The following is a 17,040-nucleotide window of genomic DNA, read 5'->3' as shown; positions in this document are numbered from 1 at the left end:
TTGTGAATCGGCTTCGATTTGGCACTAGATCGGTAAAAAAGGCTGGTTCTCACAAGGGGTGTAGCGGAGAAATGCGCAGCAATGCGTTAAAGAGAATTCGACAAGAAAATAATTGCTTTCAAGCTAACATGAACAGATATTTTATTAAAAAATAAAAACATGAGCATAAATTATGTGTGTGAGAGAGAGGAGGGAGAGAGAGAATATAACTGTTTAGAACTTCTCATATTTTCTGTTTTTGTTTTCCAAAAACCAAGCATGAAAATGAACACCAAACTCTTTTAACTTCTTCGAATCTATTGGAAGCAAATATTTATTGCTTAAAAAAAAAGTGAAAGAAAAAAAAAGAGCAAATGATGGCATAGCTTTTGTACAAATGCTATATTCAACATCAGTTCCCATATGGCATTTAATTAATTTATAGAGAATGCTAATTTAGGCCATGCGATGTTTTGTTTTTATTTTATAATAAAAAAACATCCGGGGACCAACCAAAATCAAAGTATTACTCAAGTCATGACTACCCAATATCTTAGTCTCTTTTCTGAGAAGAACCTGAAGAATCGTACTCTACACATAAGAAAATCTTCCACTGCAACTCTCTTATATATCTCAGAAGATGTATATGATTACCTTAACCCAAGCACATGATCCATGTTAAATTTGTGTTTCATTGTTTCGAGGAAGCAAGCCTTCGGAGAGGAAAGATACGGATGGCTTAATTAAATAGCAAGAAGCTGCACAAACCTCGCCAGCGAACAATAATGGAGGGAAAGGGGCGGGGAGGGGGTGGGAGTCCAAACCTTCTTTCCATCGGATGTAGCATTAAGCTTCTATCAAGCAAAGACCCACCAGCAGAGACACCAAACTAGTTTCTTAGGTTTTCTTCATCCTCTAATCACAAGAAGACACCACAAAGTGACCTATGTGCCCTTACTTGGGATCATTTAGAACGTTTCCTCACAAACAGAAATGGTTTAAAATGTTAAGAGCTCCAAAAGAAACTCCTTTTGTTTGCGAGGGGAATAAAAGATACGAACCACTTTTGCGTCCAAATTTACTCCATCTTAACTCTATACCTTTTGGCGAACCAAAACAAAAAATGAGCAAGAGATTGCATGCACTTCCTGTGTTACTAAGCTACTGAAAAGCTCAAGAAACATTCGTGTTATAATGGCATAAAGATCTCACAATTAAAGAAAATTAACAAATATGCTGAATATCACATCCAAAAAAAAGTACTGAAAACCTATTCTGATTGTTTCCACGTTTCAATAAAGTCGGAACAACATTTCGACCTCTCAATGAATTGAAATTTTGATGGGGCTTGTCCCATCTTTCAATGTCTTTTTTGAGCAAGTCCCATATTTCTATGTCAGAAAGAAAAATAAGAATGAAACAAGAACAAGGATTTCTCAGTTGTGATCAGATAGTTGTAGGTGTTAACAAACTCTTGATGGCTTCGGTCTCGCATCACACGCATTCCTTTGGTAAAATACCAAATTGCGAACAGGTATATATTTTCCCAACTATAGTACGTGTGGCATGAATTTATTATAGGAGAACAAGACCATCAACCTAAAGCTTATCTTCCAAGTGTTTATAGTGATAATCTAAGCTCTAGATCTACTTCTTGTGCATCACTAGGGTCAGAGTTCTGACTCATAGAACTTGTTGAGCGGCTTCCATCATGCCGTTGCTTCTTCTGCACTGAGTTCTGTGAAAATAGTCAGTCAAGTTATGAGATTTAATATTACATAATAAGAATGCATGCCTTACTTCGAAGAGAAGATAATAAATGCTTCTCAAAGAAGGTGGTGTTCGTCAAAACATAGAGTAGGTAAAAGTTTTTAAACAACCTCCGTGGTTTGTTCCCAAAGGGGCCGTGTTGCAGTCGCTGGTGCACAATGGTGGGGTAGAAAGGTGCTGTTGGGATCTGGGAGAGGCCTAATTAATGATGCAAAATATTAGAGAAGAAGTAATGGTTATTTGCCAATGACTCAGTTTTGGGATAACAGGCAAATATATAAAACTCGAGATAACCTGCATGGAGGACTAGAGTGGAATTCACCATCTGAAATATGTCTTCTTTCAGTGTCTCCATAACCCATCTACAACCATGGGAGGTAAGTGTCATGAGAGCAAAGAATTCATGCAAGATGTAAGAAAGGGTAAGAGTAGAACAAGTTTCAGACTTTTTCCTTTTCCTAATTACCAAAGGACTGCATATAACAAAGAAGATGAAAAAAGGAAAATATGATCATCAACTATTTTCCAACAATGGTACAATTAGACTATATATTCCAGTAAATGGATTTTGGTGGATCTTTTCAATTAACAAGTTTCATGAAATTAGGTTAACATTGTTAACATGATGCTGTATGACCAATTTAAATGTTGTAAGAATGGTGAAAAGCATGACCAATTAAATTTAGGATTGTAGGAAGGATAAGTGTAGATGGCCGGAAGCTTAAGTGTTATAAGGTTGGTGTAATGATCCGATCGGGGAGAAAAAGAATTTTCTTCAACCGCTCAACTTGAAACTCTCAAAAGATAACTAAAAGAAGATTGAAGTTCAAATCAATCTGCGGATCCTCCTGAATCATGTAATGGTGAAGGACTCCCGCAAGAATAAAATGGTGCTTTTGTGGTGGAGGAATGGGATAGTAGAAATAGAGAAGTGGAATAAAAGGTACAGAGGGAGCACTTGAAAACAGCAGGCTCTATTGCTTCAACTCGTTTAGGCTTCACCACTGACCGACTCAACCTTCTTTTATTTCAACCGAGTTGCCTCGTCTAGCTGCTGATCCAGATTATGGGGAACACATGCCTTTCGTATTAAAATGGAGCTCCGCAATTTGTTGTTTAATTTATTTGACTAGGACTTTAGAAAAGACATCAGTTTCCAACAATAAAACATGGTGATTATGATGATCTTGTTCATAAGAACATCATGATGATTTTGAAATGGCATCACTCTTCTCAAAAAATTCAAAGGCATTACAAATCCAATACATGTCAGGAGTTGCCAGCAAAGTCATATTGGGTGTTTTCTTTCCCTTTTTTACCAGTAAATTCTCTTTCAATTCTGAGATTTTTCTATTGAGATCAAGCTTGACATACCATATGATCTTTTCCCAGAGAGAGAGAGAGAGAGAGAGAGATACCATGATGTTGGGATGAAGAGCAAAGACTGAAGATGATGAGGCCGTGTTTGAGGAAGAGGGAGATGATGAAAGTGCTACATCTACTCTCATATCCTCCTGCTTGAATATAACCATCAAAAGAAAGCTCCATGAAAAACTATGTACCAATACACGCCATATTGGAGCAAAATTACGCTTGTCAATGTAATTTAAATAACCAACCTAAAAACTTGAACAAAAAAGAATATATAACAGACAAAACGACACAGACCATTCTGAGATTACTGTGGAATGGGGAGTGGAGTGAGGGGAGATGTCCGGCCATTTGATTTTGCAATCTGATCTTCTCCAACTGAGCCACTCCAAGACCTCTCTGGGGTTGCTTTGGCTTCTCTGAACTGCTTTTCTTCCCCTTTCGAGGGGCACTAGATCTTGTACTTCCCAACCCCAATTCGCCAATATGGCTGCTGTCCATCCTCCCCTCCTTCCAAAAATCCAATTCTAAACCAATCTATGAAGATACGAGCGCACACAAATGGAGAGAGAAGTAAGAGAGGGAGAGAGTTGAATCTACAGCATCCTTGGGAATGAAAGGGATGGATCTCCAAGATTCATTTAAAGCAATAACTGCGTTGCTGGATTGGATTGTTGATGAGATTTAGTGATATTCCTTTGCTCCTTGCGCTTGTCTTTCTGTGCGGGTAGAGAAATATTATATTCCTTGTAAGTATCGCGAACCACCGCGTGGAAGAGATGTGATCATATACAAACCCATCACTGTCTCAAAATAAAATGAAAAAGGTTTACCGGTGGACTTGTCGCAGATGTGCTCTTAGATCTGTCATAAAATAGTTGCTTTGCTACTTGACAAATGATTTATACAGAATTCTATATTATTCTAGTGTTATAGTAAAAAAAATCTATAAATAATGCTAGTAATTTTATTTTAGATACTAAGATAGGTTGACCATATCAGCATTTCTTTATAATGTAAAATTTTAACAAATTTGCCTCCATTTTATAGCTGAAAATCAGATAATAGGATTTTTTTTATTAAACTACAATTTATTTTGAGAATTATTCATCAACGAATGTTAGAATCAAGCTCTCAATCACTACTCTAAAAAATCTTGACTGAAACAAGCAGTTTGATACCGAGCGGGCGCACGCACCTCAATCCAAATAAGCAGGAAGCAAGATACCTTTTTTTTTTCTATAAGAAATTAAATTATATAATCAGGCTATGAAGAACGGGATTGGAGAGCAGGTCACCAAATTAGACCATTTATTTAAGAGTATCAATAACTTACCTCTTAAAATATTTATGTGGGCCCCATTAGCAAAGGTGCCCAAGGTATTTGGTATATTTAAAGGCCAATATGTTTGGTGTGACTCTTTTGTATAATAGTGCATGGTCAATCCATTCCATTAAATAGAGAGGAGGAACCATGGTAAGTGTGGAAGATATCTTCCCTAAGCTTGCAGTGTTTGACCCATCAAAGAGGTTTTCCTTGTCCTCCCATTCAAGATTTTCTTGCACCCTCTTCAAAGGACGAGCCTAAATGTTGACATCAAGTAAAATATATGAGAGATTTTGAGATTCAAGTTTGGACCATAATTATTTTGTAATGAATCTGCAAGTACCATGCATCTTTGTTCCGTGCATGTGTCACAATTAAAGTTTGACGGTTATTTCATTAAAAACTCGTTTGGTTTGCGAGAAAAAATTTTCTTCATTAAAATATTTTTTAAAAAAATTTAATTTCTAAAAATATAATGTCCAAGAAAAAGATTTCGGCATGTTAGGTTGATCATTAGAAAATGGCTTATATTTATTTGAGCTTCTAATTTCTAATAAAAATTGTGTAAAATATCTATTATATCCTTAATAAAGGAGAAGAACTTATTCAGAAATTTTGATAGCTTAATGGTAGTTTTGGAGAAAAAAAAGAAAGCATCTTTAAGTACCACAGTTGCAGGACATAGCAAAGACAACTCATATCCCTCAGCTTGAGGCATTTAATTAGAGAGAACAATATCTCATTAAGAAAGAGGTGACTGGCTGGCGAAAGATTTGGGTCTGATAAAATAAGAGGGTGGAGGGGACTTGTGTATTAATCTAAGTAGGTGATGTTTAGAAGGAGATAGCAAGTGAATTATTTTATGGGAGTTTAGTACTCCAAAAAATAGCTTTGGAATGGGAAGCAAAGATCTGATATGATTGTCTTTCCAAGCCAGGTTGGGTGGAACAGATCTGCCAGCAAGATATTCCTTAGATTTCACAGCAATGAGATCTGAGGAATGGTGGCCTCAAGATTCTTGGTGATTAATTTTTTATTCCTTCCTCCATGCTTGCTTACAATTATTTGTTCCTTTGAGTTTGTTCCGGTTGCTTATGTGCACATGCACCAAGCCACCAACAAATGTGAATGTATGTGCAGAGAGAAATGGTGTTCTTCATGCATTATCTCCATCTGAAACTGCTGCTTGTTCACCCAGATGAATCAAAATTCATGGCTACAAGAGGGCCCGTCGCCGAGGTGCATGCGTGGCCCTCAACCCTAATGGATATTACTTAGGCGATGAACTGATTTCTTATTAGATTATCAAGGTTATATCATTGTTACTTTCTGATAAGCGGAACAAATTGAATGAGAGCAACAAATTTATACTGTTAGCTTTACATTCTATGCAACTAACTAGATTTTGTCGTGCCCCCGCCTGCGCGGGGCACGTGAGGCACCCAGTGCCCACGTAGGGGCCACATAAGGAGGGACCGCGGGGCTCCCCTGCCAGATATTGTCCGGTTTCGGGAATTCACGCAAGCGTCCTTCATCCCTCCCCGGTTTTGTTTTCCACCCAAAACGCGTCCGCAGGATTAGGAGACACCCGCCTCATATGCCCAGGCTCCGATGTGGGACTATTGGGCCTCACACCCTTCCCATCATCGGACAAGAGCCGTCCTCGGCTTTGATACCAAATGTCACGCCCCCGCTTCTGCGGAGCACGTGAGGCACCCAGTGCCCACGTGGGGGCCACATGAGGGGGGACCGCGGGGCTCCCCTGCCAGATATTGTCCGGTTCCGGGGCTTCACGCAAGCATCCTTCACCCCTCTCCGGTTTTGTTTTCCACCCAAAACGCGTCCGCAGGATTAGGAGACACCCGCCTCATATGTCCAGGCTCTGGAACGAGTCTTTCCGATGTGGGACTATTGGGCCTCACATCCTTCCCACCATCGGACAAGAGCCGTCCTCGGCTCTGATACCAAATGTCACGCCTCCGCCTGCGCGAGGCACGTGAGGCACCCAGTGCCCACGTGGGGGCCACATGAGGAGGGACTGCGGGGCTCCCCTGCCAGATATTATCCGGTTCCGGGGCTTCACGCAAGCGTCCTTCACCCCTTCCCGGTTTTGTTTTCCACCCAAAATGCGTCTGCAGGAATAGGAGATACCCGCCTCATATGCCCAGGCTCTGGAACGAGTCTTTCCGATGTGGGACTATTGGGCCTCACACCCTTCCCACCATCGGACAAGAGCCGTCCTCAGCTCTGATACCAAATGTCACGCCCCCGCTTCTGCGGAGCACGTGAGGCACCCAGTGCCCACGTGGGGGCCACATGAGGGAGGACCGCGGGGCTCTCCTGCCAGATATTGTCCGGTTCCGGGGCTTCACGCAAGCGTCCTTCACCCCTCTCCGGTTTTATTTTCCACCCAAAACGCGTTTGCAGGATTAGGAGACACTCGCCTCATATGCCTAGGCTCTGCAATGAGTCTTTCCGATGTGGAACTATTGGGCCTCACACCCTTCCCACCATCGGACAAGAGCCGTCCTCGGCTCTGATACCACTAAATGTCACGCCCCAAATCCGGATCATGACACGGCCGTGCTATTGCAATCTTATGCACACAATAACACGAAGCCACTTGAAATTTCATAATAAAAATAAATAGTTTCATTTACTAATGTCATAATATTATTCATGAAGTTGGAACAGTACAGAACTTCTAAAGTTTAATTATTACATAACATTTTCAGTTACCCCAACCCTGAATAACACCAAGCTCCCTTCTCCTAGTAGTCTTATTCATCTGTAGAAAAAAAAATGCAAAGATATGAGCTACACAGCTCACTAAGTAACCAAGTACTATCTTATTGGATCAAGTACAATTATGCCAATGCAGTGATTAAAAAGCCATCAGTTGTAGCAAAATAAAACATTTTATAGATGATATATACAAATCAGGTTATAAAGCAATGCATGTTCCATCCATAAAAGTTCAAAATCATGATAATGCAAATCATATAGAAATATCGCCATTTATCCATATTTTATAAAACATACTCTCAGACGGATGTGCTGCTATGGTCACTATAATCCCGTGACAAGGCCTGTTAATCTTAGTCGACTAATTCTGTTATTCGTTACCAACTTTAACCCGTTGGCAGAGGGCCTATTATTCTTTGGATGCTAGCTCCAGGGTGTCGACTGGCCTCTATTTCTAGAGGTGGTCATAGCTATCTGAGAGTTCATAAATCATATTATTTTTCTTTCATAAATAGGTTAGAAAATGATAAATGACATTATATAATTTAAAATGCATAAACATGCCTCAAATATCATTTTTCATGCAGTCTAACATAATCATAATTTCATAACTCATACATCATCAAATATTTATGAAGGATGCTCTTTAATCAAATTCATGTATCACATGCAATCATATACTTGATCCTAATTTTGAGGAAAATATATCATAAGCAATACATTTTCATAATGATGAATAAACAGTAATTTAAAAACTTTAAGATCAGTGCCAAGGTTACTTACAGCAATTTGCTTTCCAATTTCTTACGTCCGAGTGACAAATCTTTGATCACCTAAATAAATAACATAAGGGTCATATTATTCTCTATTTATTTCATAATTTTCTAATTTATCATAACATGAATTTAAGAGCCCTTGGCCTCGTTTTAAAACCAGATTGGGTTCATGTAGGTCAATTGGGTCTTTAATTAAAGAATTGGGCTCGGTTCTTAATTGGGTCTAGCCGTTTCGGGTCAATTTGGTCTTCTGATTAGGTTATTGGGCTCAATTTCAAGTCCAATTAGATCTAATTTTGGTCCAGGGTCAATGTAGCTGATTTAAGCTTGAGTCAGGGTCAGCCCGAAGTCAATTTGGTCTCAATTTAGTTAAACTGGTTTGAATTGGTCTTGATTCATATTCAATTTGGATCTGCCGAGACTAACTCAGCTTAATTGGGTTCAGACCAACTCAATTGGGCTTAATTTGGTTCGGATTTAATCCAATTCACAGTTTGGGTTCGTTCGGACTTAGCCCATTCTGATTGGGCTCGGGTTTAGACAAATTTGGCTAAATCCATTTTTTTTTTCTTTTATTTGGACCTAACAGGTTCGGACCCGAACTCGGATCCGACCCGTTATGGGTCTTCTTTTTTTTTTCTCTCTCTCTCTTCTTTTCTTTTTTTTTTTTTTTTTTTTCTTCTTTTCTTCTTTTTCTTTTCTTCCTTCTTCCTTCTTCCTTCCCGAACCTTCTTCTCCTTCCTTCATTTCTTCTCCTCCTCCTCTCGCGACGGAAGAAAAGGAGGAGGGCTTGGGAGAGGCCGAGCAGCACCCCCCCTAGGCCGGCCGGCGGCTCCCGGCTGGGCCTGCGGCACACGCAGCCGCGCTTGCGTCCGTGCGGGCGGCGGTGGCGGGTGGCCTACGGCCGCGCGGGTGGTTCGCAACCCGTGGCCGCGGCGGGTGGCCTGCGGCCGTGGCCGGCACCCGCGATCGGCGATCCCAGGTAAGTCCTTAAGCCCTTTTTTTTTTCTTCCTCCTCCCCCTTCCTTCTCCCGTGAAGGGGAGATCGTACTCGGGGAGGGCCCTAGCCGCAGCCGGTGGCGCTCCCCGGCCGGTCCGCGGCACCAGCCGACCCTGCGGCCCCGCAGCTTGCGGCCTCCCATGCCGCCGCGGCTTGTAGCCGACGTAGCTCGCGGCCACCGCAGCCGGCGCCCGTGTCCCCTTTTTCTTTTTTTTTATCTAATCATTATCTAGATCTATCAAGAATAAAATATGAGGAATGGCGTTACCTGAAGGGGATCGTTCGTCTCCTACTCCGGCGACGCGGCCCTCTGCTCCGGCGGCGTGGGTCTAACACCGGATCCTGCGAACCGTGAAGGTTTGTGAGAGAGAGACAGTGGAGAAGAGGGAAGAGGATGATGAAATTCTCCACCGAGGGGCTTCTTGTAGCCTCCGATTGCTGGGGAAGGCGGACGGTTGTAACCGCCCACCATCAGGCGTTACAAACGCCTGCACGCCCCCCCTCCGTTTCTCTTGGGAGTGGGGCGGTTATCACAGGTTTCCCACTTCTTACAACATTACTGCACCAAAAACATTTTTCCAACTCTTTTCGCAGAAAATACAACATTACTGCACCGGAAATGAGTATAGTAACATACCTATTGCTCGCTCATCACCATTTTAGAGCATGCATGAGAGAAGATAAAACAATCATCTCTTCCCTGGCTATAACTTGGGAAGCATTTTGCGCTTGACAGATAATTCGATGATCAAAAGATGAGCATCTCTGGTTAACAAACCCATTTTCCAATTCCAACTGTGAGAGACTATTAATGAGACTATTACTGTTTCTAATATCTCAATATAAACATGCAACAAATTGCCAACCACTTGAATTCTGTGACTTAAGAGTGAGACTTGGTATAATAGAAAGATTGCTATATTGTGATTTGAGCATCATGAATTCAGAAAAACAAAAATAGAATCTCTGCATGCAGGATAAGGCTCTCAAAGTGGCCGAAGCCTTGTGCACCGAGCTGCCTTTTTTATAAATCATGCGGCCTAGCAGCCTAGGTTAGGAATCAGGTCAAAAATGGTCCCAAACATCGCTTGGGGTTCAAATTGGCCAGCATAAGCCTGCCTCTGATTCAGTTGAGGACCCGAAAAGGAGGATTTGGATCAGGGCTTTCAATCAAGTAGGGAAACCCTAACCACCACCCTAATGGCAGGGTTGAGACTCCCTGTGGACCTTCCCCTGTCAAGCTTGGAGTGGTAATATTGCTCCATCCAAATGTGTTCAAGGTTATATTTGGCTCTGTCGTCTTCGTGCCTACAGTCTTGGGTATGTTTCTAGAGTTGGAAGGAGGCATGGTAGGAGATTCAGGTGGAGGTCAAACTCTGAATAACTTGCCGTCGGTCAAGGATTAAGGAAATACTAGGGTTTTTGAAAAGAAAGTTGGTGCAACTCAGCAAAAAAGGGAAGGTTGAAGGAGACTTGTTCTTGGGAGTGACCCAAATAAAGTTGTGTAATGTGTTCAAGATGGTGAGAGCATGACACTTGGATTGCAATGGAACCGTTGGGGAACGAAATAACATAGCTAGACTCCATGGATTAGAAGTGACGTTAGCTGATAGTTCTTTCCTTAGTTCATAGATGGGCGATTAGTCTAATTTATTGGTTGAGGATGATTTTTTTTATGCAGGTACCTAATTTTGATCACTGTTTTAAGTGTCAGGGGTGGTGGGGATGAGTATATTTATTCAGATCCCCCCCCCCCCCCCCCCCCCCCCCCCCCCCCCCCCCTTCTCTTTTATTTTTTATTTTTGGTGTTTTAGCCTTGGGAAAGGAAGAGAAAAACAACAAAAGGACTTATTTAGTTCGTGGAAAAAGGAGGAGAAAAGTATGGTCAATGAAAAAAATGAAGAATGACCTCTTGTTTAGTTAGAATTTTCAAAAGAAATAGGTGAGAAACTAGCATTTTCAAAGAAATAAGATTCTATATTTCATGGGAAAAAAAGAAATTTATAAGAGACATAGAAAAACTATTTTTCCATCGGTTGAAAATTGATTTTTTTTTTTCAAAACTATTCTTAATCCATCAAAACATATGGATAAGATTTGTTCCTTTATTAAAGATATAATAAATATTTCACACAACTTTTCTAAGAAATAGATGCTCAATCAAACATAAGTCATTTTAGAATGTACTACTTTTTTTTATAGTCAACCAAATATGCTAAAATTATTTTCTTAAGTATCACATTCTAAGGAGTTAAAAAAAATATTTTGGTAAAACAAAATTCTTTCTCTAAACAAAACTGATGCAGGACGGATGTACGGACTGGAATGCAGAGAGAAAGAGGAGAGAAAGAGGGGAAGAAGAAGAGAAAGAGGAGTGGAGAGGAGGAAGAAGAAGATTAATTTTCATGCAATCATTCATTAAAAAAAATAACAAATGCATGCCCTATATATATATATAGGGCCACCAAATAACAAATAAGTCCCAATAAAAAACAATTCGAAAGAGGTCCTCACAAGACAATATGCAAACTAATCCTATCAAAATAAAAAATAAATAATAATAAAGAAAAACATCAATCAATCCAGCCACAATGAAAGTGGTTGGACCGTCTTCCTGCGACGACCATAATCCTGCAAAATAATCAGTCCAGTATTCGTGTCCGCACCAACTCCCCCCGGGTAAGAAGAAGTCGACCCCGACGAATGACTCTGGTAGTACTCCAAAAGATCTGGGTCGATGCGCTGTAACTCCGCACGGGTAATCCATGTAGTATCAGACTCCGGGCGTCCTCGCCAACGAACCAGAAAACGCTGAACACCCCCATCACTGGTAGAAACAGTCTGCTCATCTAAAATGGCATCAATATGTTCTTTTTGTGCTGGTGGTAAAGCTAGATTGGTCGGGGATGGAATGGAATCAAGAAGAGGAGTATCGTCAAGCTCAAGGGATGGCGGAGCGAAAGGATCAGTAGGAATAGAAAGGGGGCCCTTGTAAGCAACCAAATCCTCAATATTAAAAGTGGAGCTAATACCAAAATCAGATGGAAGATCAAGAACGTAAGCATTAGTACCCACGCGTTGCAATACCCGAAAGGGCCCAGCACTACGAGGCTGCAGTTTCTTGACGGTCCCAGATGGAAACCGCTCAGGCCGAATACGTATCATCACATAATCCCCAGTTTGAAATGATTTATCTCGCTTATGAGAATCAGCTTGTAGCTTATATTGAGCATTACTCATATGAATGCGCTTGCTAATTTCCTGATGCAGATTATGAATGTGCTGTGCAAATGCATGTGCAGACTCAGAAATGCGAATATGGGGGGACATAGGTAGGAGATCTACAGGTTTGCGAGCTTTATAACCATGGACCACTTCGAATGGACTCATCCCGATAGATCTATTGACTGACGAATTATATGCAAATTGGGCGACAGGCAGAATAGAATCCCAGTTACGATTGTGATCCCCGACTAGACTACGCAGAAGGTTACCTAAACTTCGGTTGACGACTTCGGTTTGGCCATCGGTTTGAGGATGATAAGCCGTAGAAAATTTAAGTTTGGTGCCAACCAGATGCCACAAGGTTTTCCAAAAATAGCTCATGAAACGGACATCCCTATCGGAGACAATGGTTTTTGGTAAACCGTATAACTTAACAATCTCATCAAAAAATATCTTGGCTACTCGAGAGGCATCGGAAGTTTTGGAACAAGGAAGGAAGTGGGCCATTTTAGAAAAACGATCCACAACCACAAAAATGGAGTCATGTTTCCGAAATGTGCAAGGAAGGCCGAGTACGAAGTCGATACTAAGGTCAAGCCAAGGGCGATCTGGGACAGGTAACGGAGTGTATAGGCCAGTATTTTGTTTTTTGTGCTTAGCTAGTTGACACGTGCGACACTGTCCCACAATTTTAGCAACATCCCGTTTCAAACTTGGCCAAAAAAATTGACGTTCAACTTCTTCTATGGTCTTATCACGGCCAAAATGTCCAGAGAGACCACCGGCATGTACTTCCCAAATCAAGAAATCGCGCACGGAAGTGCGCGGAATGCAGAGCTTGGAAGCTTTGAACAAGTACCCGTCTTGTAGATAAACACCATCAATCAAAGGTCCTTGTCCATCAGCAAGGGCATTATAGAGTTGGCCAAAATCTGGGCAAGACAAGTAATCGAGCTTAAGTCTATCAAAACCGGTGATGGAAACAGACATGGCGGACAACAGAGTTACTCGACGACTTAACGCATCAGCAGCTTTGTTCGCAGCACCGGACATATGCTTGAGGACAAAAGTGTAATCCTGGAGGAACTGAACCCACTTGGCATGTCGGTGATTAAGTTTTTTCTGGGAATTAAGAAAACGAAGTGCTTCATGGTCAGAATAGAGAACAAATTCATTAGGAAGGAGATAATGTCGCCAATACCGTAGGGCCTGGACTATGGCATAAAATTCCTTGTCATAGGTGGAATATCTTTGTCTAGCCTCATTCAGCTTTTCACTAAAATAAGCTATAGGATGACGTTCTTGACTAAGCACACCACCTATTCCTAAGCCAGATGCATCACATTCCACCTCAAAAACTTTGTTAAAATCAGGGAGTCGCATAACTGGCGCTTCCGTCATTTTTTTCTTAATGTCATTAAATGCTTTAGCGGCTGCGCGTGTCCACTGAAAATCACCTCGTTTAAGACAATCAGTGATAGGTGACATAAGTGTACTGAAGCCCTTAATGAAACGACGGTAAAATGTGGCCAGGCCGTGAAAACTACGGATGTCAGTAATATTCTTAGGTTCAGGCCATTCAACAATTGCGGTGATTTTCGCAGGATCAGCAGATAAACCTTCAGAGGAGACTATATACCCTAAGAAGTTTACGTGAGTAGTGAAAAATGAACACTTCTTAAGGTTAGCATAGAGGTTCTCGTTGCGTAAAGTCGTACAAACTTGCCTTAAATGGCCTAAATGTTGCTCCTTAGTTTGACTATAAATAAGGATATCGTCAAAGTACACGACTAAAAATTTGCCCATAAAAGGTCGGAGTACTTGAGTCATCACTCGCATAAATGTACTTGGAGCGTTTGAGAGGCCGAAAGGCATTACCAGCCACTCATAGAGGCCATCTTTGGTCTTGAAGGCTGTCTTCCATTCATCTCCTGGACGAATCCGGATTTGATGGTAGCCACTTTTTAAGTCAATCTTGGAGAAAATCGAGGCACCTGCCATCATATCCAGCATATCGTCGAGCCGGGGAATAGGAAAACGGTATTTGACCGTGATTCTATTAATAGCCCGACTGTCTACACACATTCGTCAAGTCCCATCTTTTTTTGGAGTAAGAAGGGCAGGTACGGCACAAGGACTTAGACTCTCTCGAATAAATCCCTTTTGTAAAAGCTCGTTAATTTGCTTTAGGAGCTCTGCATGATCAGAAGGGTTCATCCGATAATGGGGCAGGTTAGGAAGGGTAGCTCCCGGGACTAGGTCAATGGCGTGCTGAATATCACGCAAAGGGGGTAAATGATCTGGAAGGTCTTCCGGAAAAACTTCTTTGAACTCCTCGAGAATAGCGAGGGATTCAGCCGATAATGTGCTTGTGAGATGTGGCTGAAGTTCTTTAACTAGCAGGGCAAACACCGGAGAGTCCTTAAAGACGTTCCTCTCAAATTCCGTGGGGTTAAGGATATGCAGTTCCTTCCCCTTTGATTTACTCTTGTTCGTACCCTTATTTAGCGTTTTGGGCCGTAAAGGATTAAGCTTAATCTTTTTACCCTGGAAGACAAAGGAGCAAGAGTTAGTTCGACCGTAGATGGTGACATCGAGATCGAACAACCAAGGCCTACCTAATATCAGATGACCTACGTCCATTGGGAGTACGTCACACCAGACAGTGTCTTTATAAGAGAGGATTTGAATAGGTACAAGACACCGTTCCTTAATGTGAATGGACGACGTGTCGATCCAGGAGACCTTATAAGGGTGAGGTTGGGACACAGGGGTCAGACCCAAGCGGGCGACAATGCTGGAAGATATCGCATTAATGCAGCTCCCGCTATCAATAATAACTTTACAGTCTTTTTCGCCGCATTTAATGTAAGTGTGGAAAATTGAGGTTCGTCTCCAGTCATCAGTCGCTTTAGGCTGGGTAATTGCACACCTTACTACATTCACAGTGGATCGGTCAGGTTCGTGGGCAATTATCTGGGGATTAGGTCGGATACAACCTAAAGTGAGTGATTCGTCCTCGGGTTCATCTTCGACATCTTGAATATCATCTAAATTAGGCTCATAAATTTGTTCCTCCAAATTATCTATGTCATCCTTCTGTTCATGTGCATCAATAACAAGGGTCTGATTTGCACATTGGGAGGCAACATGACCAAACCCTTGGCATTTAAAGCACTGAATTCTTGAGCTTGTTTTTGGAGGTTCACCTAAAATTCCTTTGCCTTTAATATCTCGATTTTGGATAGGTGGAGAAGAAAAGGGCTTGGGTGGGACAGAACTGACTGGGGTTTTGGGTCCAGATGGTTGGGCACTAGTGGGAACACGCCTGGTGTCAGGGCGCCTAGCAAACACAGATTTGGAGAATTGTTCGTAGTTTTGCACAAATGTATATGCTTGGTCTAAGGTGGCCACTTCACGAAGGACAAGTTCTTTCCTAAGCTCATCATTTAGGCCTCGTCGAAACCGGCTTAAGATCATACGTTCATCTTCAGCTATATTACTTCGCATCATAAATTCATCAAATTGGGCGATGTAATCAGTAGCTGTGCGACTACCTTGTCGTAAATTGTTCCATCGATCTAGGAGGTCAGATTGATAACTTAATGGAAGATATTTTTCTTTTAATTTTTCTTTCATCTCTACCCAATCGGTAATAGCAGGTTGATGTCTCCTGGCTAACAGTTGTTCGGTGTTTTGCCAAAACAACTTAGCACGACCAAGGAGTTTCATTCTAGCGAATCGGACTTTTTTCTCTTCCGACAGATTGTACCACTCAAAGAAGTGATCCATTTCGTGTAGCCAATCGGAGAAGACTTTCGGATCAAGACGACCATCGAAGGTGGGGGCTTCAATCCTAATGCCTCGCATTACATCTTCATCAGGGTCACGAGGCTCTCTAGATTCTACGGTATGTCGGTGACCTCTATCAACAGGAGGAATGGGACCAGGTCCTCTAGGGCGAGGGTAGGCATAATGGTGACCTGGAACAGACCTATGATCAAAGTTGCCCTGCCGAACCGAACCTTGTTGTTCTAGGATTTGTTCTAGGGTATCGTCCTCATCAAGATCCGGTAAATGGGGAGTACTAACCTTTTGGGATTCAATAACCCGTTGAAGTGAGGCCTCAATTGAATCGAGTCGAGCATTAACCTGGGTGGACATTGTGGTTAGGTCATGAATTTGGGCGTTGTTTGCTTGGACTTGGGCATTCGTATTTTGGACTTGAATATTAGTTTTTTGAACTTGGGCATTAGTGTTTTGGACTTGATCATTAGTGTCGTGGATAGCTGTTAATAGGGCTTCAATTTTGGAATCCATGTCTAGGGGAAACTCAAAATGAGATGCGACACGACCACTACGTAGATGCATAAAATGAATGACCAAATGTATGAGCTGACCAACTATAAAGGTTCCTAAGTAGACCTAATGCATGAAATGAATTCACAATTGCAAAGTAAATGCTCAATATAAACTAAAACTACTCCCTAGCAGATAGTTATTGCAAACTGAAAATTAATATAATACGCAGGCTAACAAGTAGCTGCAAACAAGTAGTACCAAGTTCTCGGACTATGCAAGGTGTCACGGAGCCACATATGTCTTCTCAATTTGATCTAGCTCCCCAGTTAATATTAAAGAAATGTGACTACTAGGGTTTCTGGTTGTCTTGTGGATGTATGTGGTTGCATGCGTTGGAATATATGGAACTTAATCACCAAGCACAAAATTTAATAAATAATGCCAACTTAAATGAACAGGTTTAACCGGCGGGGAGGAGAAACAGAGTTGATACCAGAGCTGACAGTGGCGGTGCAGCAGTCGACGGCAGCGACGGCAACGCGGCG

The 17,040-nt window shown here is 41.7% G+C and overlaps 1 protein-coding gene and 1 long non-coding RNA gene across 2 annotated transcripts; both read right to left on the bottom strand.

Annotated features, from left to right (window-relative positions):
• Positions 1 to 833: 833 nt before the first annotated feature.
• Positions 834 to 4,737, bottom strand: LOC103709535 (protein SPEAR1-like). Its single transcript, XM_017843417.4, has 5 exons — positions 3,418 to 4,737; positions 3,168 to 3,263; positions 2,044 to 2,111; positions 1,860 to 1,947; positions 834 to 1,717 (listed from the first exon to the last, which is right to left on the bottom strand). The coding sequence occupies exons 1-5, from the start codon at positions 3,619 to 3,621 to the stop codon at positions 1,601 to 1,603; spliced, it is 573 nt and encodes a 190-aa protein (XP_017698906.3). The 5' UTR covers positions 3,622 to 4,737; the 3' UTR covers positions 834 to 1,600.
• A 2,384-nt stretch (positions 4,738 to 7,121) lies between these two features.
• LOC149752924 (uncharacterized) lies at positions 7,122 to 9,658 on the bottom strand. Its single transcript, XR_016396530.1, has 3 exons — positions 9,237 to 9,658; positions 7,976 to 8,025; positions 7,122 to 7,235 (listed from the first exon to the last, which is right to left on the bottom strand). It is a non-coding gene; the product is annotated as an uncharacterized LOC149752924 (long non-coding RNA).
• Positions 9,659 to 17,040: the final 7,382 nt, after the last annotated feature.

Source organism: Phoenix dactylifera, chromosome 9, assembly GCF_051530095.1.
Source record: "Phoenix dactylifera cultivar Ajwa chromosome 9, Ajwa_hap1_PhDact_Kaust_v1.1, whole genome shotgun sequence".
NCBI classification, from domain to species: Eukaryota; Viridiplantae; Streptophyta; class Magnoliopsida; order Arecales; family Arecaceae; genus Phoenix; species Phoenix dactylifera.
The sequence above is the reverse complement of the archived record's forward strand: the minus strand, read 5'-3'. Positions and strand labels throughout refer to the sequence as shown.

Bases quoted from the DNA above. Each gene is read 5' to 3' on its own strand.
- LOC103709535 (XM_017843417.4), bottom strand. From the start codon at position 3,621: ATGGACAGCAGCCATATTGGCGAATTGGGGTTGGGAAGTACAAGATCT. The intron at 3,264-3,417 runs GTCTGTGTCGTT...ATATTCAAGCAG, and splicing joins TCCACAGTAATCTCAGAATG to GAGGATATGAGAGTAGATGT. The intron at 1,948-2,043 runs GTTATCTCGAGT...ATCATTAATTAG, and splicing joins CACTCTAGTCCTCCATGCAG to GCCTCTCCCAGATCCCAACA.